The sequence below is a fragment of the Coenobita brevimanus genome, chromosome 63 (assembly GCF_032717465.1).
Source record: "Coenobita brevimanus isolate Jiangsu-jjx chromosome 63, ASM3271746v2, whole genome shotgun sequence".
Lineage (NCBI taxonomy): Eukaryota > Metazoa > Arthropoda > Malacostraca > Decapoda > Coenobitidae > Coenobita > Coenobita brevimanus.
In genome coordinates this window covers 36,605,735-36,630,734 of record NC_137016.1, presented here as the reverse complement: position 1 = coordinate 36,630,734, position 25,000 = coordinate 36,605,735, and the positions used below count along the sequence as shown (strand labels likewise).

At 44.4% G+C, this 25,000-nt stretch overlaps 2 protein-coding genes across 2 annotated transcripts in view; both read left to right on the top strand.

Annotated features, from left to right (window-relative positions):
• The first annotated feature begins 3,515 nt into the window (after positions 1-3,515).
• The window catches only part of C3G (C3G guanyl-nucleotide exchange factor), a 195,864-nt gene continuing 174,379 nt past the window's right edge, over positions 3,516-25,000 (top strand). The window contains exons 1-3 of the mRNA XM_080275935.1: positions 3,516-3,544; positions 4,008-4,108; positions 7,631-7,777. Coding sequence (XP_080132061.1) covers positions 3,516-3,544; positions 4,008-4,108; positions 7,631-7,777 — 277 coding nt within the window. The remainder of the gene's footprint in view (positions 3,545-4,007; positions 4,109-7,630; positions 7,778-25,000) is intronic.
• The window catches only part of LOC145404254 (uncharacterized), a 5,653-nt gene continuing 2,377 nt past the window's right edge, over positions 21,725-25,000 (top strand). The window contains exon 1 of the mRNA XM_080275776.1: positions 21,725-22,631. Coding sequence (XP_080131902.1) covers positions 21,791-22,631 — 841 coding nt within the window. The 5' untranslated portion in view covers positions 21,725-21,790. The remainder of the gene's footprint in view (positions 22,632-25,000) is intronic.

Here is a 25,000-nt window from a genome sequence, read left to right as displayed (position 1 = left end):
GGAAGAGGAAAAGTGTTGGGGTTTGAAGAGAAAGAGAAGGCGGAAAAGAAATAAGGAAAGATGATGATGGTGCGTTGTAGAGAAGAGAAAACCTTGAGAGGAAATGACACTGAGAAAAGTAGAGGGAACTGTGCTCTAGTATCACTCATAATGATTCTCTCTCTCTCTCTCTCTCTCTCTCTCTCTCTCTCTCTCTCTCTCTCTCTCTATATATATATATATATATCTCACACACACACACACACACACACACACACACACACACACACACACACACACGCGCGCAAGAAACACTAATATGAAAAGCTGTTCCATGTGTTTTTGAATCCCGAGGATGAAATGTATTGAGGTGTGACAGTCGCGTTGCATGTTGGGCTGAAATATGGTTCATCCGGGAAGTGGTCCCAATAGCAAGGCATTTAGGACAGACACGTGTATTGAGGTTTGTGTGTGTGTGTGTGTGTGTGTGTATGTGTGTGTGTGTGTGTGTGTGTGTGTGTGTGTGTGTGTGTGTGTGTGTGTGTGTGTGTGTGTGTGATCCAATCTTCGTGTCTGTCAGAGAGAGAGAGAGAGAGAGAGAGAGAGAGAGAGAGAGGTATTGCCCCTCATCTTGACCTTGAAATAACTAGGAAGCAGAGGAAATCCCTTTGATACATTTCCTTCACCGTCATGTCTTTGCCCCCTCACCCCACCATCACCAAGAGTTCTTCCATATTTACCTTGCACTTTCAGAAAAAGGGGAGGGGGGATGAGAAGAAAGTACTTAGGTAGCAGGTAGAACTTTGGTGTGATTTAATTCTTAAATAGGGGTGAATGGCTTGTAGATGAAGGTCTTAATATCTAGCAAAATTGGAATGCAGTAGCGTAGTTACCCAGAAAACTACCGTTTTCTTATGTCGAAGTACTGTACCATTTTCTGTTTTGTTTAATGGATGGCTAAAGAATATTGAAGTTACCTCCCTTTTTTTTTTTTTTTTTTTCCCTCCCCTCGCCCCCCCTTTTTTTCCCTCTTGATTTTCTTAGTTCTCCGCGGAGTACTCTTAAAATTTGCTGTGCTTTTGCTTCAGTATCGTTTATCTCGTACAGTATACAATTTTGTATGGACTTGTCATATCCCGTTTATGTGATTCTTGTCGAATATCCAACCGAATTGTTGAGATCGTGAATTTGTGGTACACCCGGGACGGTGAGAGGATTGCCACGTTACAGAACCTCCTCACCCAGAACTTTTCTAACGGCCGGAACTATTTGCACGTCCACTTAACCTTGATATATTCCACAGTGGTGCTGGAAATGGAAGCCTTCACGCGGTGGCGCCTTTGTAACCAGGGTGCCTCGTTGTCCGGTTGAACAAACGTCCCTAAACTCTGTCCCTGTCCCTTGAAAGTAGGTTGGTGGGCTGCAGGAGATGGGCAGTTCCACGTTAAGATGAGTCTGGGGCTCCTTTATACAGTCAACGGAATTAAATCGTGTGGCATTAACTTGAATAGAATACTAGAGTTTTTACCTTAACCTGGTCTAAAATTGCCACCTCTCCGTCATGAATACTGAGTCGTAGTAAGATTAGCCTAACACTAGAGTATGATGCTAGTCACGAATGCGTGCTGTTGAAAGGATGTAGGGAAAATGTATTGCTCTTGTCTGCCACACAGCTACATGAAAGCAGGTGCAAAATGCCAACTTAAGGTAAAACGTGTATAGATTTGGACAGACCATGAGAGGGATGATGGCACCAATATTATCGTCCAGGCTCCTTTACTCACTCCATTCTCAAATACAGTACGGCCATGAGAGAACTTTTTTTCTCTCTCTCTTATCAGGTGAGTGTGCGCCATTGAGAAGTGCTATCGCTTAACAGTTCGTCTTATCAGCGAGAGGTTCAGTAGACACGGCATGGGAGCTCAGTTTTAGTCACAGTGACTCTTGTAAACGAACACGATATTTATTAAGCTGTATTGTACAGTGGGTACCATAGGAGGCTGCGTAATACCTTATTGATTTATTCTGCACATTTCACGCCTTTATTCTCCTTTATGTAACCTCTTCACTAGCAATTTGTTGTGCACATTAAACCTATTTTCTCAATGTTCTCTTTCTTAGCAATATCTGCACATTACACCTTTTTATTCTGTTTTATGTTCCTTATCTTTAATGTTGACAGAGTTTGCATACATATCATAAACGAGAATTATAACGTGGCATATACGAGAATAAACTAGTAAGGAAGAGGTATTAGACAGCCACCTTAGCCAGCGGAAATACAAGTGTAAGGTTAAACCACGCGAATGCGGCGCTGAGATGGAGCAAGGGTGAAGGAGAACTTAAAATATTGGGAAATAGTGAAAGAATTACAGTAAGATAATAGTAACAGCTGTATCCCAGGGTGCATCTCAACGTGAACTGGATGGGCTGCAGGCTGAAATTACCCTTTTACGGCAGCCAACCATCGGGAGATATGGAGGGAGGTGAGGAACATTTGTAAACTTGAAGAACAAAACTGAATGTATCTCTGCCTCTTTATGAAGGTGCCCCTCTTCATCACCGAGAAATACAGTAAAACGTGAGAATATTACAGTGTGAAGTTAACTGCTGGTGACTTGAATAAAGTGGAAAGTACGTCATGGTGAGACTGGGAAATATAGAGAAATACAGAGTTTAAGGGATTTGTGAGGTGGTGGGAAATACAGCTAAATACAGAGGTTAAAGAGTATGTGAGTCAGTTCGAAAGAGACACATATTTTACCCGATTTTATACAGCGGTTAATTATCTGAGTCAGTGGAAACTACGGACAGATACATAGGTTAAAGAATGTAAGGCCGTGGAAGATACAAAGAAATATGGATGTTAAAGAATATGTGAACGAATGGAAAATATACACTGAGAAATGCAGAGGATAAAGAATATATGAGTCATTGATAGGGAGAAATAAATACAGAAATACGTGAGAATATCCCTATTTGAAGCGACTGGTGGGAATATTATATAAAGTGAGTGAATAGTGACATACAGGCTGATCAGTGTCGTATTCAGTTGTGATTCTACTCCAGCGTAAGGTAAGTGTGTGTGTGTGTGTGTGTGTGTGTGTGTGTGTGTGTGTGTGTGTGTGTGTTCTGCCTGTCTGTCTAAGTGCGTGAGCAGTTTAATTCTAACAGTTTTGTGATTAATTTGGACCAAACTTAGTTGCAATGTTGAAGGTCAGCCAGGGAGGAAGTGATCTGATTTTGAGAACAAGAAGTCAAAGGTCATGGCCGCATGGGAAGGTCAAGGTTCAGTCCTGTAACTTAGCTTTTATTGGATCTGAAGCTAACTCGGGAGAAGGTGTGAGAATCAGGCAAGGATGAAACAATCCGGTCTTGAGAACTGGTCGAAGATCAAGAGTACAAGGCAAGGCCAAAGGTTGAGCTCTTAGACTGATTGTAGGGCGAGGTTAGTGCACTCTTGGAGTGTTGCTTCACATGTTTTATAGTTTTGGCTGTTTTCGTTGGTAGACAGATGTTGATCTCTGTAAGTCATTATGTGGCAGTTGCTCATTTTGCCCGTGAGGTAAGGCTGGGTCAGAAGTTGGCAGAAGAGGCAAGGGTCGGTGCCAGCTATCACGGTCAGACCCTTGTTGTGTGGTGGTGGTGGTTGTGGCGGCCAGTTGTGTTGGTGGTGGTGGTGATGGTGAACCCCTGAAATCCTGTTACTTTAATTTGTAGTTCTCTGCTGCTGTCTCCAAACGACTTTCTTCAGCTTACGGGAAACTTACTCTAGATCCTTAGATTAAATGAAATCGTCCGGGGATATCAAGAATAAATGTGGAAGTAATGTACGTGTTTAGGTTGAGGAAATTAATTGTGCTATCTCGTTCTTTCTGGCGCCATTTATTTGTGTTCTTGGTCTCTGTTCGGTTCCTAAAATACTTGCGACTTAGAAAATTCCTGCAATTCTTCGGGATGAGCGTGAGATGGGCAGTGTGCACAGTTCTCCCATGTTTTTGTGTTCTGCGCTTTGGTCCCGTGCGCAGTTGCTATTTCGGCTCTGTCCTGTGGCCGCTGCAGTGTCGCCGAGAGTGTCAGTTTGTCGGAAGTGACGCTTGTGCCCTTAAGTTGGGCTCGCTCCATGTTGGTAAGGAAATATTTGAGAAAGTTAGGTGTATTGAAATGAAGCTGGGAGATAAAATGTATATATTGGGCAAAAAAATATTGAGAGAATATGTACAAAGGTAAAGAAAGGAAGACTATACAATATGTAAGTTCGAATTTAAGAAAACTGTTAATATATAAAATGAGAAACTCGAGGAAGAATTTCTGTAAACTGAGAAGAGAGAATGAGGAAAAATATGTACACAGTGTGAAAGGTAGTGTCAGAAAAATATGGTACTGGAATGATTAGAAATTGTGTATTAAAAATAGTGACGTATAAAGTGTACGATAGCAGTGAAAAAAAAAATTTGGGTGTAAAATGTTTGAGGGAATGTATCGTGTTTTAAAATATAAATACAGTATATACCTGCGATAAAGAAAAGAAAAAAAATGAGGTATAATAGTTACGTTAAGAATAAATGGAAATGAAGAATATGATACTAATGATGTTAAAGAAAATGGAAGTGTTAAATGCGAGGCTTGAAAAATAATTGTGCATTGAAGAATTATTACGTGTGATAAAGCACGGAGAAAGTGAGACAGTGGAGAAATGCATACGTGGAGAGAATGGAATAGGAAGTGAGGTGTATTTGATAATATAATCATACATAACAGAATATTTACGTGCTTTATCATCCACTCGCATGATGTAGTGCTGTTTACTTCATCCTTTACCTTTATCATTCTTTTTTTCTGTGTCTACAGTCCTCTCTATAGTTCTCCCATCTTTCCTGTCACTTTTTGTTATTTTCTTTCCAATTCAGGTAGCTTTACATTGAGTGACAAGCCAAACGGTTTCCTGTAAGCCAGGAAACCATATAGAACGCAGGGTGTTACCCATATAACCAACCCATACGTGTTCCCCACTAGTCAACAAGTGGGTGTTGGAGAGTTAGTGTCCTCCCCCTAAAACAACAAACTCAAAGACGAACGGCCACCCCTTGCTGGATTATGGCGTCTGGTTATAGATAGAGAAAACAGAAGGGAACAAATAACTGAATGGTAACGAATAAATGGATAAGTAAAGAATAATGGAATAAAATGGAATAGGAGGAAAGTGACATTGAGGTGGATAGGACTTGACATTCTCTTGTGTGTCATTTGTTTCGTTTTAATATCCACATCAGTAACATCCAAGAGGATATTGAGGTTTCACGATAAAGAGTTAGTCACTAAGGAAGAGGTGTTACGGAGTCTCCAAATCCATTTAAAATACGACTCTGAAGCATATATATATATATATATATATATATATATATATATATATATATATATATATATATATATATATCGAAGCAATTTGTCCAGCCTTATACCTCAGCTAAAAAGAAAAAAAAGAAAAAGAAAGAACAGAATTCATTGGGGTCACTTTGAGGCAAACTGTCTCTAGTGGCCAGACAGTATGTAGGTGATTGTGAGACGCCGAATGCTCAGAATGTAAAGCAATAAATATGGTGGGTTCGTTGTTCAGTTGGCCTCTCTGTACTCTTTTCACTCTAACTTGGCATATCTTGGTCATCTCTTCAGGTTGCCCAACTTGTGCTTCCGTACTCTTTTTACTCTAGCTTAGCCTGAACACACGATCTCCATACTGAATGCCGATTGTCCAGGTTGAATCTGTGTACTGTTTATGCTCTGATTTGGCCTGAACTTACCATTTCTCCATCTGGAATGTTCATTTGTAATCGTAGGTTAAAAGCAGAGTGTGGGACTATTCATGAAGAAGTTCTGTAGAAAGGATGTAGAGCAGTGATTGTCTTGTTCTGCCACTGAACTGTGAAACAAGATGCAAAAGGAAGGACATTTTAGTGAAGCTAAGGTTAATATCCTGTTAGTGACTGAGCTGCGGAATACCCGGAGTGTAGCCTAAACCCGGGTGTTCTTTCTCTAATTTGTACCTCTGTTATCTTCTTACTCTAACTTGACCTGAAATTGCCATCACTGCGTCCTGAACGCAGATTGTCCAAGTTGAATCTCTCTCTATTTTTTTTTTTTTTTTTTTTTTTTTTTTTTTTTTTTTGCTGTAACTTATACTAAAATTACCATCCTTCCAGCTTGTATGTTCAGTTGTAACGATAGATCAATACTAGTAGCTAGTAACGATCCTCACCCTACCCTCGGGTGGGAATGGAGGTGCGGATGATGATGATAATGATGATGGCAAGTAACGATAGACTGATGCTATATAGTAACTAATTAATGACGTCGCAAGATTATATTCACATCTTGTATGACATTCCGGTATGTTCGGAATAAAAATAGTCATAGCACGGTTTAGTTTGATCATATAAATCAAAGATCCAAAAGTCTTTATGGTCTGTGTATTTGCAAAACTACAATATGTAACCCTCTCTGTAATTTTTTCCCTTCCCTCCCCTCCACAGTCTTATGTTATCTTCCCTCCCTCCTGTTCTCAACACATTCTATTCCTCTTTCCACTCCCTTCTCCCTCTGGCCTGCGCTTCTTTTCCCTGCCCTCTCCTTCTCTCCATTTCCACTTTTCCCATCCCGTCTTCCTTCTCCATCTCTTCATCCTATTCACTTCCCCATCCTATCTTCCCTTCGCCTTCCCTTCCCCCTGTTGACTTCCCCCTTCCCTTCTCCCCTTTTCCTTCTCTTCCCCCTATCCCCTTCCCCTTCCCCGCCCTGCCCTGTTATCATCTTCCAACCTCCCTCTCCTTCCCACTTCTCCCCCGCCCCTCTCGTTTGTTCTTGTTCTCTCCCTCTGCGCCCTCCACTCCCTTTTCCTCCCGTCTCCATTTTTCTTTGCTCCCCTACCTCCACCCTCTCCCCACCCCACTCCTTTCTTCCTCTTCCCTCCCCTCCATCATCGTATCGTTCCTTTCACCATCTCCGCTTCTTCCCTTCCTTTACCACTCCCCTCCTTTCTCTTCTCTTCTTTCTCTTCCTTCCCTACTCCAGTCCCTCCCATTGCCGTCTGTCCCATCCTGTCCCGTCCCCTCCTGCCTTCTATCCCATCCTCCCCCGTCCCCTCCCCCTCCGCTCCACATTTGATCGTGTACCCGGAGACTCTGGCCCAGTAAATACATTAGCGTCATCTGTGTGTGTGTGTGTGTGTGTGTGTGTGTGTGTGTGTGTGTGTGTGTGTGTGCAATACACACCAGCATGCATGTTTGTACAAGATATGCTTTCGTCTTGTACGTTTTTACACACACACACACACACACACACACACACACACACACACACACACACACACACACACACAGTCTCACAATCTGTTCAAATCTACACACAATGAACCAATTCGGATGGTTAGTCACGATGTGGGGGAGGAGAGAGAGAGAGAGAGAGAGAGAGTAAGAGGAAGGGATGTGTGAGGAAGAGTTACTGATACACAGACTACTGAAATCCCTAAGTTCGTTGTAGTTGAGAGAGAGAGAGAGAGAGAAAGAGAGATATAGAGAGAGGTGATGCAAGTGGTTAGAGTAAGGAGAGGGTGTTGGTTGGCTGGTTGTGGAATTCTTCTCAAGCACTCCCTCAGTTCTGTCTCGTTGGTGGTGGTTGGTGGTTGATTCTGTCCCTCCATCACTCCTCGGACACAAACCCTCTCTCTCCCTGGGCTGTCTTCTGTCTCGTCTCCTCTGTCTGTCACTGGGAAAGCCGTACGTCTACGTGGAAGTTGCAGAGAGTGAGTTGAAGCTTTTTTTTTTTTTTTTATGTTGAGGAGTGTTGTTGGTATGCGAACTGGGTGGGAGTTATACTCTCTCTCTCTCTCTCTCTCTCTCTCTCTAACACACACACACACACACACACACACACACACACACACACACACACACACACACACACACATTGTTTTTTCGTCTTTTCTTCCTATTTTATCTTCATTGTCTCCTCATTTCCTTCCTCCCTCCCCCCCTCCTCTCTTTCTCTCTCGTCCCTTTCCTTCCTTTAGCCCCTCCCACCTCATTCCTCTCTTTTCCCCTTTTCCTTTCCTCTTCTCATCCACAGTCTTTCCTTCTCTCTTTCACTTTTCTGTCCATCCTTCCTCTCAATCCACTCTCTCGTTCCCATTTCACTCTTTATTCCTTTCCCTTCCTCTTCCTTTTCCCCCTGCTTCTCCTTTCTTCCCTCCCTCCTCTCTTCTTTCCCAAGGCAAAAAGCGAAATGTACAGCAAGGGCAGGGCAGGTCCTGGTGACAGAGTGATGTGGCCCTGCGTCATTGAGGGCAGCTGCAGTGCCTACACCCACCCACTCAGTCGCTCGCTCTCTCACACACACACACACACTGACTCACTTTCCCACTCACACTCACGTTCCCACTCACTCACTTTGCAGCCCTTAGACTAGTTACTCACTCGCTCTCCGTCTCTTTCATACACTCCCATGCACTCACGTACTCAGTCTCACTTGCTGCGCCTTACTTCTTAGTGTCACTAGTCTGTCCCTCTTTCCCACACACTCCCGCTAATTTAACTCACTCACTTGCACACTTGCCAGCCCTCATTCTTATTCTCTGACCCCCCCCCCTCTCTTACAATCACTCACTGTCAGTTACTTTCACCCTTACCATCCCTCACTCGCTCTCCAGCCCTTTTGCATTCACGCTCTCACAAATTCCCTATCCCCTGCTCACTGTCACACACCAAATTTCACTCTCACACTCGCCATTTCTGACTAGCACTGTTACTTTCACTGTTTCTTACTATCACACTCACTGTCTTAACATTCAGTCTTACTCACTTTTCCCACCACTTACCATCTGTCACTCTCACCAGGCGTCACGCTGCTCTTCGCAAGATACACCAACTCGTAAACGCGCGCGCGCTCACTCACACACACACACACACACACACACACACACACACACACACACACACACACACACACACACACACACACACACACACACACACACACACACACACACACACACACACACACACACACACACACACACACACACATCGTTCATTCACACAGACACTCTCGACACATTCACGCCTTTGTTTAGACAGATACTTGATACATACACTCGCGTTCCTTCCCTCACACACACACGCACACACTTTCACCCTCCTTAGCTCATTCACTGAGTCCCACGCACAACAAATGCCTCTGTGAAACAATCAGTCATACATCCACACCATTCCACTGTCTGTTACTGCCATCCTCTGTTTCACTATCTATGCATGTTCTCTCTTAACCTTAATGTAGCCCAGATTTTCGTCCTTCATATGTTTATTTTACGTAGCTCAGTGACAAAAAAAGAATGCCACGGCCCTACATCCTTTCCATGGCTTTTTTTTTTTTTTTTTTTCCATTACTGTCATCATATTCTAGTTACGCCAGAATTAGTTTTTTTTTTTTACAAGCCATCATTCGAGATGGAAAGATGTCAATTATAGATCGTCAGAGTAAAAAGAGTGACGAAATGTCACGGAAAGGATGTTGAGTCTTAGCATGTTCCTCTGTTTTACCCTCCTCTAAAACCCTATATGGCTTAATCCTTCACCATAACACTGTCCACTACTACCATTTTCTGTTTCACCAAAGTTACCTTGTATCAGTCTTACCCTTGTACCACTATAATCTGTATCAACATGTATGCCTTCTTTGTGCCCCACGCTTCTACCACTCTCATCTGTTTCACTACGTATGCCTTCAGCCTGCTCCACGCTTCTACCACTATCATCTGTTTCACTACGTATGCCTTCAGCCTGCCCCACGCTTCTACCATTATCATTTGTTTCGCCACCTAAACCTTGTATCCATCAGACCGTTCTACCACTGTCATCTGTTTCAGTGTGTATGCCTTGTAGCCAGCTGTCCTACTCTCCTACCACTATCATCTGTTCATCATCAGCGCTTTGTATCTGTGCAACCCTATCTGTCACCATCTTATATTCCGTTGTTTGTGTCTTGTATCTGTCCTGCCTTTCTCCAAACCCCCCTTTCATTTTATCCTTATTATCAGAATACCAGTACAGAAGCGGAGTTTTGCGAAATTCGTTTTTTTTTTTTTTTTTTTCTCGTCGTATCGTCCGTAAAATTCTGGTCTTTCCTTTCTCACCATGATGAAGTCCGGTGTAGCCTGCTTGTGGATAAGAGAGAGAGAGAGAGAGAGAGAGAGAGAGAGAGACGCCATTGTATTGAAGGTGCCAGTGGGTATATTTGTGCAAGGTGGTTGATCACTGGTTAACAGCGCTTCCCTTACCGCAGCATTCCCGAGCCTCAGGAATGTGTGTGTAATTCACCGAGTCGGTCAGGATCACTTGATGGTCGTGATCGTCAGCATTTTACCCTCCCGGAAGGGAGCTGAGAGCTCATATAGTCCGATCTAAGGGCAAGGCTGTGACCTTCACACACCCACACACCCGTCCCCTTGCTCAAGGGGGACAGTAACCACCCACTTCTTCAGTGAAACTTTTCGCAACCTGAGCGAGGCGCGAACTCTCGTCTACCAGATGGCAAGCGAGAACGTTACCACTGCGCCAGCGAGCGGTGTGTGTGTGTGTGTGTGTGTGTGTGTGTGTGTGAATAACGCATACAAGCTATCCAGTAACCATTGTGTTAGGTCGATGTTGAAGACTCCATCAAAACATTCTCTCTCTCTCTCTCTCTCTCTCTCTCTCTCTCTTTCTCTCTCTCTCGTAGGTAGATCAAGCCAGTTGCGTAAGTATCCTGGTGGTTCTTATCTTGCCTTGTTGTTGTGGGTCTTCCATACTGAATGGAGGTTGTTCTTGTTCTTTTACCTTAACTTGGCCCTGATTTTCGTCGTTTTGTAGCCTTTTTGTCGTAACTCATTGACAAAAAAGATAATATTATGACTGTGCAATGTTTCCATTGTACATCGTCGTGATTAACATTATATTCCAGTACTAATCTCGTGTTACAAATCAGCATTCAGGTTAGGGAGATTAGAAATTAAATCGAGAAGAATGTAATCGAGCATAGTCTGGGTTGTATTAGGTTAGGTTTCGTAAATCTCTTGTGTATAGAGGTTGAATCTTTCTCTCTCTCTCTCTCTCTCTCTCACACACACACACACACACACACACACACACACACACACACACACACACACACACACACACACACACACACACACACACACACACACACACACACACACACACACACACACACACACACAGAGTTAATCCTGTCAGCCATCAGTCCACATAAATTGCTCCTAATAATCCCTATCCACTGTGAAGAAACCCCTGGAGGAGACTAATAAGTGGTGAGGCTTAGGGTAGAAAAGGTCTTGGAGATTTCGTAACATCTTTTTGTTAGCGATTTATTCTGTACATGAAAACTCACTCTCCTGTTGTACTAATAGCTACCCACTGGTACTGGCTTACGCGTTACTAGCTAAAGAAACCGTGAGTGGAAACTGATGAGTGTTGTGTAAGGTGGGGTTCCCGTAGAGCCTCATTCACTCCGCCCAGTGTCACATCTCAGATCACACCAGTAGTCTCCGCAGCACACTAGATAACACGAGCTGAGTTTCGAGTGGAGCGCTGTTTCCTGGCCACCCTGTATTTTATTTCATTTTGTTTGGACTCATGGCACACTTCAATTCAGTTACAGGAGCCCAGGAGCCCGATTTTTTAGCCCCTCGAGGACAAAAAGTTAATACTACAGCTATGCATCCTTTCCATAGCACTTCGTGATTAGCGTTATATTCCACCACTAATCTAGTGTGACAGCACGGCATTCAAGTTGGAGAGATTAAAAATTAAATTAATAAAGATGTAATCGAGGATATACTGAATTGTATAACAGATTAACACTAGATTTTGCTGCAATTCATAATGAATTGCTGTGGAAAGGATGTAGAGCCATAGTTTTGTCTTATTCTGCCGCTGAGCTACGTGAAATAAGTTGCCACAGAACGGAAAACTGGGCCTACCTAAGGGGGGGGGGGAATGTTTCATGGTAGTGAATCAAATTTTTTCTGTTAAAATAGGTTAGCTAAAATTAGTTAAGTAATGAGATAACGACACCACTCTGCTTGTAACACTTGAATTTGTGGTTTTGTTGCTGTTATCTCCCAGGCTTATCAGAGCTTGAACCTGGTGAACTGCGGGCTGAAGCTGCCCTTTTCCTGCAGTACGCCAACCTACTTCGGATAGCAAGATATAAAGAAATGACATCATCAGATATGAGTCGTATTAAGATCCCAAACCACCGGAAGAGCCGAACATCTCAGTTCATAGCCAATTAATCTCAATTGTGGATTCTTGTAGGGGAAGGAGGAGGAGGAGCCGTAAAGTAGGTAATTAGGAGAAGAGGAAAGAGAAAAATAGAAGCTTAGGATGAAGAGACGTATTCTGAATGACATAGGCGGCTTAGCAGCACATGTTCCTCGACGATTTAATTGGCATATTACACTTTAACATTCTCTTGTATGCCGTTTATATATATTTTATGTCAACATAGTTTCACCCCAAAACATCTATGTGTGTTTATCTATCTGTCTATCTATTTATTAGTGTCTGTCTGTCTGTCTGTGTACCCGATCGTCTCAATATGACCGTCGTCTCCTTCCAGTTGACCTCTCTCCAACTCACATCACTATGAGAGAGAGAGAGAGAGAGAGAGAGACCTGTCCTCTCCCTTTCACTGTATTAGGCCACTCAGCTAAATTGGTTGAGAACGGTAGCAACTTTGTGGGAGGCATCTTTGTGCTCTCTCTCTCTCTCATAGTTAATAGTAGTGATTATGATGATAGTTGTGATGGAGGCCTATGTACAGTAGGTGATGGCAGTGGTAATGGTAATAGTAGTGATGGTGGCAGTGGCATTTATGGTAATAGTAGGAGTACTACTACTGCAATAATGGCAGTGGTAGTGATACAGTTGTAATTGGTAGTGATGGTAGTGGTAGTGGTAACGTTAAAAGAAACAGTGTTAGCAATTGTAGCAGAGGTGATGGTAGTAATGGTAGTGGTAGGAATGGTAATGGTAGTGGCAGTTGTGGTAAAAGTGTTAGTAGTGGTAGTGATGGTAGTGGATGTTGAGTTGGTAGTGGTAATAATGTTAGTAATCGTAGTAGTAGTAGTAGTAGTAGTAGTAGTAGCTGAGTTGATGGTAGTAATGGAAGTCATGTTGTCTGGTGCACCGTAACGTGACCGCTGTAGTTCCATCTCTAACAGCTGGCCTCCCTCACCCCCCTCCACAGTGCCTCTCTCCCTCTCTCTCTCTCTCTCTCTCTCTCTCCCCTCCCTCGCTTCATCCCATAGACTCTCCCTCACCCCTTCCTCCTTCCTCCACATTCCCTCCCTCTTTCCCCCCCATTTCTCCCCTCTTTCCTCCACATTTCCTCCCTCTCCTCCCCATTCCCCTCCCTCTTTCCTCCCACCCTGCTCCACCTCTACCCCGACATTCCTCTCTCCTCCTGCTCCGGTTCCCACGCCGCCCGTCTTACTGTGGTGAGGGGTGTAGGTGGAGGGAGGGCAGGAGGGAGAGAGGAAGGGAAGGAGGCTGGTGAGAGAGAATGAGGGAAGAAGAGAAGGAAGGGGGGTACTGAGAGAGAGAGAGAGAGAGAGAGAGAGAGAGAGAGAGAGAGAGAGAGAGAGAGAGAGAGAGATTGGTGGGAACGAAAGAGGGAACCTGTAGGAGAGAACGAGGGAGGGAGATTCAGATGAGAGGGAAGGAGAGAGGGAGGGACGCTGGTAAGTAGAAAGTAGTGAGGAAAGCTGGTAGGAGGAAAGAAAGCTGGTGAGATGGAAGGAAGGAGGGAGGAAGCTGGTGAGAGGGAAAGAGGGAGGAAAGCCGGTGGGAGGGAAGGGGAAAAGCTGGAAGGAACGAGGGAGGGAGGGAGGGAGAATTGCATCTGTGTGTGTGTGTGTGTGTGTGTGTGTGTGTGTGTGTGTGTGTGTAATTCACCGGGTCGGTCAGGATCACATGATGGACGTGATCGTCAGCTTTTACCCTCCCGGAAGGGAGCTGAGAGCTCATATAGTCCGATCTAAGGGCAAGGCTGTGACCTTCACACACGCACACACCCATCCCCTTGCTCAAGGGGGACAGTAACCACCCACTTCGTCAGTGAAACTTTTCGCAGCCTGAGCGAGGCGCGAACTCCCGTCTACCAGATGGCAAGCGAGAACGTTACTATTGCGCCAGCAGAGTGTGTGTGTGTGTGTGTGTGTGTGTGTGTGTGTGTGTGTGTGTGTGTGTGTGTGTGTGTGTGTGTGTGTGTGTGTGTGTGTGTGTGTGTGTGTGTGTGTGTGTGTGTGTGTGTGTGTGTGTGTGTGTGTGTGTGTGTCTTTACTGGCATCTTACTACTGCTTCTTACCTAAACTAAAATATATTCCATTCACCTTGACTCTGATTTTCGTCCTTTTGCAACCTACGTCACGTAGTTCAGTGGCAGAAAAAAAAAAAAAAACAGTACTTTGACCCTGCATCCTTTCCACAGCACTTCTTCGTGACTAGCATCGTATTCTAGTGTTCATCTGTTGTCACAGCTCAGCATTCGAGGTGGAGAGATGGCAGTTTTGGTTCAAGTTAGATCGAAAACAGTATAGAAAGCAGCCTTCATCCATCCACACCGACATTTTTTAGTCCATGCTACTCTCAGACCATTCTGTTTAGCTTAGGAGAGTTTGTTCTAGTTTTGCTTTGTCTTTTATGGCCGTATTCAAATTGACTAGATTTGTTAACACCTTCTCCGTAGCGATTCATTCTGCACTTTATCCCTCGGCAGCCTCTAATACATTATTGATGCAAACTTTTGATATAAAAGCAGTGCAAACTTTTGCTATAAATTGTATTAACTACAAAGCTCCCAGAGAGCGCATACCTTCGCAAGCGCTAGTAGAGTTCATGATTTACCGCAGTAATTCCTCTTTCCAACCAGACGAATAGTTTTGCGGTCTCACAAAGTCAAGTAATTCTGCTGTCTTAATTTGCCCCATTACGCTATCTTAACGAGCGCATATTTCTGCCAAAACCAATAAAATTTATTGTTTATTCTTTATCCTGATTCGGACCCACCTGAAAATCTAACCAACTCTTCCTTGACCCACTGCACATATCCACCATATTTTATTGAAATCCGATAACAACGTTTTAAAGTATCTTGCACACAAACGGACAGACAAACACAGGTGAATTCATGACCTCCGTCCAGCTTCGTTGGCGGAGGTGATGACATAAAATGGTAAGGAGTTATGTGCAAAATACACTGCCAAGGAAGAGGTGCTTCGAAACCATCCCTGCCACCAACACTATGACCCTTGGTGTGTCTTTGTATCCAGTATCTACGGTATTTATCTCATATCCAGCAGTTATCTTGCTTTCGCTGTTGTCTCTTTATCTCAGTCACCATCTCTTAGAAACCACCCATTAACCCTTCAGACCAAGGACGCCATCTCTACTTGTGCCAGCGAAGTTAGACCAAGACCATGTATTCGCCCGTGTCTGTCTGTCTGTCTGTCTCGTTTGTGTGCAAGATGTCTCAAAAATTTGTTGTCGGATTTAAATGACTTGGGTTGATCGGTTAGAAGTTGATCAAGGGAGAGTTGATTAGATTCTGAGGTAGATCCGGATACGGATGCAGAAATAAATTTCATTGGCGTTGGCGGTGGTTTGCACTCTGTGAAATGATTAACAAGACTGACTAAGACCGCTGAATCAGCTGATTGACTCTGTTATACGGTAAAAGTATTCCCCTGGTAGGGAGGGAATTACAGCAATAAATCTTAAATTTTATTGGCGTTGCCCGATACATGCGCCTTTTTAGTGCTTCTCAGTTTTACCATTACTAGACAATTTTATTCAACTGGGGAGACACTTTTCGAACTGGAGGAGTTACTTGTAGCCTTTAATAACCCAGCCATTGTTGGAGGTCTTTCCTAGGTTGAATCACATTGCCCGGAGGTAGCAAGAATAAATTTAAAAAATCATTTGAATCAGTTAACTTTTCGTATGTGTGTGTGTGTGTGTGTGTGTGTGTGTGTGTGTGTGTGTGTGTTGAGGCGGGACATTTTTGTTTTTTAATTCAAGGAAAAAATCCATTATACCCTTTTCGCTTTGATTTACCTCAGGGTTCTGTCCATTTGCATCTTATTTTACCTAACTCAGTTGCAGAAAAAGACCATGCTACATCTCTACATTCTTTCCATAGCGCTTCTTGGTGACCAACGGCATATTGTAGTGTTAATCTCTTGTTACAATTCAGCAGTCAACATGTTGAGGTGGGAATTTTGGGCCATATTAAAGGAGCATGGTGAAGGGGGGTTACGATGAAGTCTTTTTCAGTTTTATTTTTACAGTGGCGCCCGGTGCTTTAGTGGTTAGGACGCCTCGGTTGAAGTGACGGCCGTAGGTTCGATCCCCAAGAGGTGGCTGGAGGCCTTTTGATTACTGAATACCACCAAGAGCAGTAGGCTGGTCATCTGCTAGTAAATACAAGATCATTTTCTGTTTAGCTTGGCCTATAATTGCCATCCCTTCATCTTGAATGCAGTTGTAATGTATTGATTAACACTTCAGTATGGTTCTAATCACGAAGAAATGCTGATTGAAATGATTTACTCGTAGGGCCATAGCATTGTCTTGTACTGTCACTGATGTACGTGAAATAAGCTACAAAAAAATAAGAATCTAGGTCAGGTTAAAATAAAAAGTGCATAGCAACCCAGAGATGAAACAGGAGGAAGAAGTTGGTTGAGAACTAGAGGGAGGGTTGAAATAGGCAAATAAGGTGATCTGGGATAGAATTAACAATCTTTAGGTCAGAGTGGAGAGAGATGGGAAAGGCCCGTATGTTGCAGTGGGCAGACACAAACATGATATTGATGATGATGATGTTGCAGGGTGCTGTAGACATGCTGCTGCTGCTACAGCTGATGATGACATTGATGATACGGGGTTCTGTAATCATGATGCTGATGATGAAGATGATATGCAGTGTATTAATTATGATGATGAGAATAATGATGACGAGAAGCGTAGCAGTGGTGGTAATGATGAAGATGTTGGGTGTGGCAGTGATAATGATGATGATGTCAAGTGTGGCAGTGATGATGATGATGTAGAGTGTGGCAGTGATGATGATGATGATGATGGTGATGCGCAGTTTGGTAGTAATGGTGGTGTGGTAGTGGTTCTGTCCTTGTGATAGTGGTGGAAGCGAGGAGCAGCTGGTATCAGTGTCAACCTTGGTGTCGCGCGAGTGCTACCCAGCTCTGTCCTGTCACTTACCCATCCTCCCGTGCCGTCCTCTCCACTTTACTTCCTGGGTAAATCGTTCGCTTTATTTGATCCTTCTGTTTTTACTGTTAAATTTCGTTTTAGTTTGTCCCAACAATTTTCGTCATTGAAAACCATGGAAAATGCTGGGAGTACACTTCCAAGGGAGTGCAAGATGGTCTCCACACTGCTACAGTACACTGACATGCATCTGTGCAATTGCCTTGATGATAAATGAACATACAAAAACATAGAATCCCAGAATTTGCGAAATCACATAATATGACGTTTTACCCTATAAATTCGTTTGAAATAGAAAAAAAAAGTGAAAATCGTGTCTAGGGCTGTTTTCCCAAGGGACAATTATGCCAAAAAAAAGAAAAAAGAAAATCGTGTCTAGGGCTGTTTTCCCTAGGAACAATTATGCCAACATTCAGGCTAATTGGTGCATTAAGGAATGACGCCAAGATTAAAAACCTTTTGATGGAAAGAAGGAAGAAACGAAGAAAATATATTAGCTTTACGTAAACTTGGGGCAGTCTTAGGAGAAGTACCGTGAGATTGTTTGGCCTTATCGAGAGAATGAGAGATTGACTAGAGGAGTATTATGAGTGAGGTGGAAGAGGAGAGGGAGACCGAAGATGACGTGGGGAGATGGTGTGGAGAGGTGTACAAGTATAACTGAGGATGGTGTGAGCTGGAGGGAGGCCAGCGTGATTTTGGACAAGGTGACTTGGAGGTGATTTTGTTTGTGGTATGGTCACCCTATCTAGGATCAAGACCTCTGGCTACGCTTAGACGGATAGGTTGATTTACAGATAGAAATGCCAGAGTAATGGAAGGAATCGCCTCCTTCTTTATGGAATTCGGCTGGGATATCTAAGCTTAACTCTAAGATAAAACCTAATTCAACCTAAGTAACCTACCTACGAGATGATGGAAATTATTGGGACCACGAAGTATTAAAAAGAATACTAACGGAATTATTCAGTTAGCATTGGAAGAACTATCTATCTATCTATATACCTAGGCTGCTTCCCCCAAGGAAAGGGAGGTAGCCGAGACAGGACGACTCACTCTCCATTTACTCATCCATTCAAACACATTTATTCGCATCTTAGCCCCAAAGGGGAGAACGGACAGATCCTCACTGCATCACAACGCACAAGGGTCAACTGCGCAATGCAATCAGTGACATCCACAGCAGGGCCCGACAGCAGAACTGGTTTACCCCTGCCACATCATAACAGACCCATCCCCTTACCCGCACCTGACCTGACTAGCTGATCAGACCAAAAGCGGGAGAATATCCCCTCAGGGCTGCGTCATCACTTATTCATTCACAATTTCTCTCCATTTATTTCTGTCATGCACAGCCACTCTTCCTTGCTCAACAGACATCCCTCTCGCATCCAGCGCTCTCTTCACACTGTCCATCCATCCTATTCGTGGTCTTCCTCTCAGTCTTACACCTCTCACATCAGATCTAGTTATCTTTTTCACCAATCGCTCATTATCCATTCTCTCCATATGCCCAAACCATTGCAACACCCTCTGCTCAACTCTACCAGCCATCTCCCGAACAACTCCAGTTCTCCTTCGCACTTCATCATTTCGCACTCGATCCATACGCGTCACTCCACACATACTCCTCAGACATCTCATCTCCATTACATTCAAACTTTTCCTCTCTGCTACACCCATATTCCATGTTTCAGCCCCATGTAATGCAGTCGGTACCACAACACCCTCATACAGCCTTCTCTTTACATCCATTCTAAGCGAACGACATTTAAACACTTTTTTCATTCCTCCCAGCACCTTTCCTACTTCATTTATTCTAAACTTCACTTCTGCATCTATTCTTCCATCCACAGCAACATGTGACCCTAGATATTTAAAACAATCTACCTCCTCAAGCAACTCACCATTCAAAACTATATTCATCCCCCTACCATCTATCAACCTCGTACACTTCATCACTTTACTCTTATTCTCATTTACTTTCAATTTCCTCCTTTCACACACCCTTCCAAACTCCTCTCTACCAACTGTCTCAATCTCTCCTCTGAATCAGTCACCAGTGCAGTATCATCTGCAAACAGCAGCTGCTTCAGATTCCACTCTCCTCCATCAACATTTACCAGACTCAGACCTCCACCTAAAACTCTTGCATTCACCTCCCTTACAACACCATCCATGTAAATATTAAACAACCAAGGCGACATCACACATCCCTGTCGCAGCCCCACTCTCACGGGAAACCAGTCACTCACAGCATTTCCCACTCTTACACACGCTCTACTATTTACATAAAAACTTTTCACCCCTTTTAGTAACCTACCATCAAGTCCATACAATCTTAAACAGTCCACAAAGCCTCCCTATCAATTCTATCATACGCTTTCTCTAAATCCATAAATGCCCAAAACACATCCTTGCCTTTCGCTAAATACTTTTCACACACTTGTCTCACAGCAAACACCTGATCAACGCATCCCCTCCCTCTCCTAAAGCCACACTGCTCATCACTAATCACTCCCTCTGTACCCTCTCTAACTCTCATAATTAACACTCTACCATACACTTTACCTACAACACTCAACAGACTTATACCCCTAAAGCTAGTACATTCATACTTATCACCCTTGCCTTTATACAACGGGACCACACAAGCACTTGCCCAGTCAACTGGCACCATACCTTTCTCAAAACACACATTCAATAATCTTACTAACCAGTCAACAATATTCACTCCACCACCCTTCAGGCATTCCACAGCACACCCATCCATACCTGCAGCTTTCCCTGTTTTCATCTCCTTTACTGCCTTCTCCACTTCCTCCTTCGTGATCAAAGAATCATTCAACTCTCCCAACACATTTATTCCTTGCACCCTTCTATCTGCCACAATCTCAGCCACCCTTTCCTCCTCTACATTTAACAATCTTTCAAAATACTCTGCCCATCTCTTCCTTACTGCATCCATCTCAATTAACATCCTTCCATCCTCTGCTTTTACTCGTTCTTCCTTCCCAGACTCTCCCTTTCGCACCCTTTTCACCTCCTTCCAAAACATTTTCTTATTCTGTTGAAAATTCTCTGTCAGCCGCCTACCCCACCTCTCATCTGCTGCCACTTTAGCATCACGCACAGCCCTTCTCGCTCTATTCCTCTTTTCCTTATACCTTTCATATGACATCTCATCCTTCCTCTGCAGCCACACTTCATATGCACGTCTCTTCTCAGCCACAGCCATACTTACTTCCTCGCACCACCATTCACTTCCTTTTCTTACACCACCACCCACATGTCTCACACCACACACCTCTTCTGCATGCCCCACCACAGCACTCTTAAACAACTGCCATTCCTCCTCCACGCTGCCATTTTCCCGATCTTTCACTGCGTTCCACTCATCTCTCAATTTCTCCTGATACTCTATCTTTTTCTCTCTTTTATCCAACTCACTCACTTTCAAAACCTCCCTGCCACACCTAACCCTCCTAGCTCTCACCCATCTCTTACCTACTCTTAACTTTCCCGCCACCGTATTCCCTGCGTGTCGTAAAAGGCGACTAAAAGGGGCGGGGTGAGGGGACTAGGGACCCCCTCCTCTGTTTTTTAGTTCCTAAAAAGAGACAGGCCAGAGAAAGGGATGGGGGATGGAGTTATCCCCATACCCTGAAGATTGGGTCTATGAATGTGCGTGGATGTAGTACAATTGAGGCTAAAAGGGAGGAGATTGGGAGAATGTTTGTGAGAAGAAAGTTGGATGTGTTAGCTTTGAGTGAAACGAAGATGAAAGGGAAGGGGGAATCTATGTTTGGAAGTGTGAATGGAAGATTGTCAGGTGTTGATAGAGGAAGTAATGCGAATATTTACCGTGCCTTACTGCCCAATCTTCCATGCCGGAGAATGTAAGATATAGAACACCACACACACACACACACACACACACACACACACACACACACACCAGGGCAGCTCTGTGTAGTGTGTAGTGTTTCAGAGGTCATAGGGGAAAGTTTAATATATATTTTGGGGAGCCACATCTCTAAGCTAGTATAGTTTGCACACCTCTTTTCAGTTACAGGATCCCAGGACAGTAACTGAACACAGTAAGTGGGCAGTGAAGAGCGAGGGAGGACAAAGGAAATAATCAATATTTACCTCTTTTTTTTTTTTTCCAATTCAAGACAGTGGACGGTCTTTTAAAACTTCAGATCACCCTCAGTATAGAAACTCATGATTGAAATTAAGGAAAGTTGACTCTTGTGCCTTGTTCCTAATTGCATTATGCGCAGAGGAATCCAGGCTAACCATTGCCTTTCATCACGGATGCTTTGAAGTTGACACCAAATAAAGGCTTTGAAGTATGAGCTAACGCGGTATACAACCAATACGCCCCAGTGAAAAGTGTTTAAATTGAATGCTTGCCAGACCTATCGCACTGTCAGTGGTAGACCTGACCTGACTTGACTTGGGTCGCCATGCCGGGGTACCACGACGCCGTACTGGATTTGGTGGGCAGCGGCAGGACGGTTTTCTGGCCGGACCAACTGGCACCGCCTTCACGCAGACGCCGCGCCGCCACCTACACAGCCCGGAGCCTGCTGGCCGCCCTCAAACGACACCATGCCACCTACACTGTGTCCCCGCCTACCCAGCCCACTCCCACCGTCCAAACCACCACCACCCCGCCCACTTCTCGCCCACATCTGACCTCGAGGTTGTTTCGCAGTCAGAGTTACAGTGAGCCTCGCCCCGCTCACACAACCTGCCCCGCCCCCACACCCCGCCCTGCTCCCGCACGGTCCTACCCAGTGACCCTACCCGTACCCGCATCAACCCTGCCCACAGTGTGTCCCACCCCACTCTTGTCACCTCCACACCCGCCCTCACTGACGTCTTGTGGGCATGCATCACCATCCAGCACGTCACACCCCGATCCCCACTCGCCCTCACCCGTGACACTTAAGCTGTACTGTCAGCCGCCCTCACCCTCACCCTCACCCACCTTTACCCCTTCATCGTCACCCTCTCCCCGCCTAACCCCCACCCCCACCCCACCGTGCACTCCAGTCAGTGGTAATGTGGAGTGTGACGTGGAATGGTGGGGCGACGCCCCCCAGGCTCGAGTGTGTGCCACTGCTCCACCCAGCCCCACCACCCGCCCCGACATCCATACCCACACCCCGGGGCAGCAGTGGGTCCTTTGTACACTGTCGCGGCCATCACACCTCCACGCCCACGCCGGCAACCCACGTGTGCGCACCATGAACACCATCACCATGGCGCAGAACACCGCACAGTACCGCTCATGGCTGCAAGGTCAGTGTTGGGCCTCACCACCACCAACCACCCTACCCTGGCCCTTTATCCTACTCTAACCTTCTTGTATCAGGTGTGGTAAAAAAAGAGAGGGATTGTAGGTTGTTGGTTAGTATGCAGTATTGCCACTAAGGATAAGCGGCAGGCCCTCCACCGTCAAGAATACGTTAAGAATAATACTCCATCTTTCCTTCAACGCCCTAAAATTGTCACCTCTTCATCTAGAATGCAGTGTTGTACCAAGAGCATAACTATTAATGATGATGCTAGTCAAGGAAATTTTGTATGGAAAAGATGCAGAACCTTGGCATTGTCTTTTTCTGCCACTGAGTCATGTGATGGTGTTAACACTTGGATGGTGGTAATGTTGAACTGTTTGTAACCATACTACGCGAAATTTAGTCACAAAAGTGCTAGGGAGCTTCTTTAGGCTAAGGGAATAAAGTCCCACCGCACGTTTCATAGTACTGAGTTTAAAGTTGCAATCCCAGGCTCATTTGAACGTGAACCCCGTGAACTGCAGACTGTTTTCCTTCCTCCTGCAGGCCACCATTCTCCTTCTGGGAGCAGATAGGAAATTAAGGGACGTTTGTATAGCTGGGTAGTGGAGACAGCCAGTTATATCGGTTCCACCACGCGAAGACGTCCCACTCCAGCACCACTGAGTCTGTGTTAGTAGTTATTAAGGAAAAATTAATTAAAACAGAAAACTCATAGAAGGTTGGGAGAAATGATGACATTTTCTCCTTCATGGTTTTCCCCTCCGTTCCTACCATTTCTTCCTTTTTTCTTATCCTTCCCTCGCCTCCATCCTTTTACCTCTTTCCTTTCTCCCCATCTCTGCTTCCTTTCCTTCTCCCATTGTTCGTTTTCCTCTCATTTCCATCATTCCTTCCTTTCTTCATGCTTCTCTACACCATCCCTTCCTGATCTTCGTCCCCCTTTCCTTCCTCACCATCGTCCTTCGCTCTTATTCCTCCTTCTTCCTTCCTTCCTCTTCTTCTGCCTCATACATTTCTACCTCCCTTCCACCATTTTTCCTCCTCCCTTCCTGCTTTCCGCCCTCATTCTCCTCCCTGCCGCTCTCCTCGGCATTTTCCTCTCCTTTCACCCTTTCCCTTCCGTTTAGCAGTTAATCCTGCAACGGTTTTGTATAAGGCCCCATTAAAGACCTCTCTCAGTCTTAATTATTATTATTATTATTATTATTATTATTATTGGAAAATTTTATGATAGGATACTTATTGACAGAGTTAGGGAAAGAACAGAGGAATTAGTTGGAGAAGAACAGGGAGGCTTTAGGAAGGGAAGAGGTTGTGTAGATCAGATATTCATTCTTAGATCTTTAGTGGAAGAGTTTCTAGAGAAGGGAAAGAAGTTGTATGCGGCTTTCATGGATTTGGCGAAAGCATATGACAGGGTGGATAGACAAGGATTGTGGAAAGTATTAAGAATATATGGAGTAGATGGAAAGTTGTTGAATGCTGTGAAGAGTATGTATGATGGTGCTAAGGCTGCAGTGCGTGTGGATGGTGAACTAAGTGAATTTTTCTCTTTGGTGGTTGGGTTGAAACAGGGATGTGTCATGTCTCCATGGTTGTTCAATCTGTTCATGGATGGGGTAATAAAAGAGGTACAAGGTAGGGTAGTGGATGTTGGAGTGGCCCTGGTGAGAGAGGATAGTGTTTGGAAACTCCCTGTACTGTTGTTTGCAGATGATACTGTGTTGTTAAGTGAAGACGAAGGGGAGCTGCAAGGCTTGGTGGATGAGTTTGGGAGAGTGTGCAAGAAACGGAATCTAAAGGTGAATGTAGGGAAGAGTAAAGTGATGGTCTTTGAGAGAGGTGAAGTCAGTGAATGTACAGCGAGGTTGGATGGTGAGAAATTGGAAAATGTGAGTACGTTTAAGTACTTGGGTAGTGTGATGAGTAAGGATGGAGGTTTGGAGGATGAAGTGCTTGAAAAGGTACAGCAGGGAAGAAAGGTTGCTGGTTCTTCGAAAGCAATGATAAGAAACAGGGAAGTGAGCATGGAAGTGAAAAAGTTACTACATGATAGTATTGTGATACCAACTCTAACGTATGGAAGTGAAGCTTGGACGTTGTTGGAAGGACACAAGTCAAGAGTGAGAGCAGTGGAAATGAGTTATTTAAGAGGAGCCTGTGGAGTCACATGGAGAGACAGGCTGATGAATGAGGATATAAAGGATCGTTGTGGTGTGGATGTGGATGTGATAGGAAGTGTTATTAGGAACACACTGAGGTGGTTTGGCCATGTGGAGAGGATGGAGGGTGAAAGACTGACGAAGAGAGTGTATGTGAGTGAGGTGGAGGGGGGAAGAGGGAGGGGGAGGCCGAGGATGAGATGGA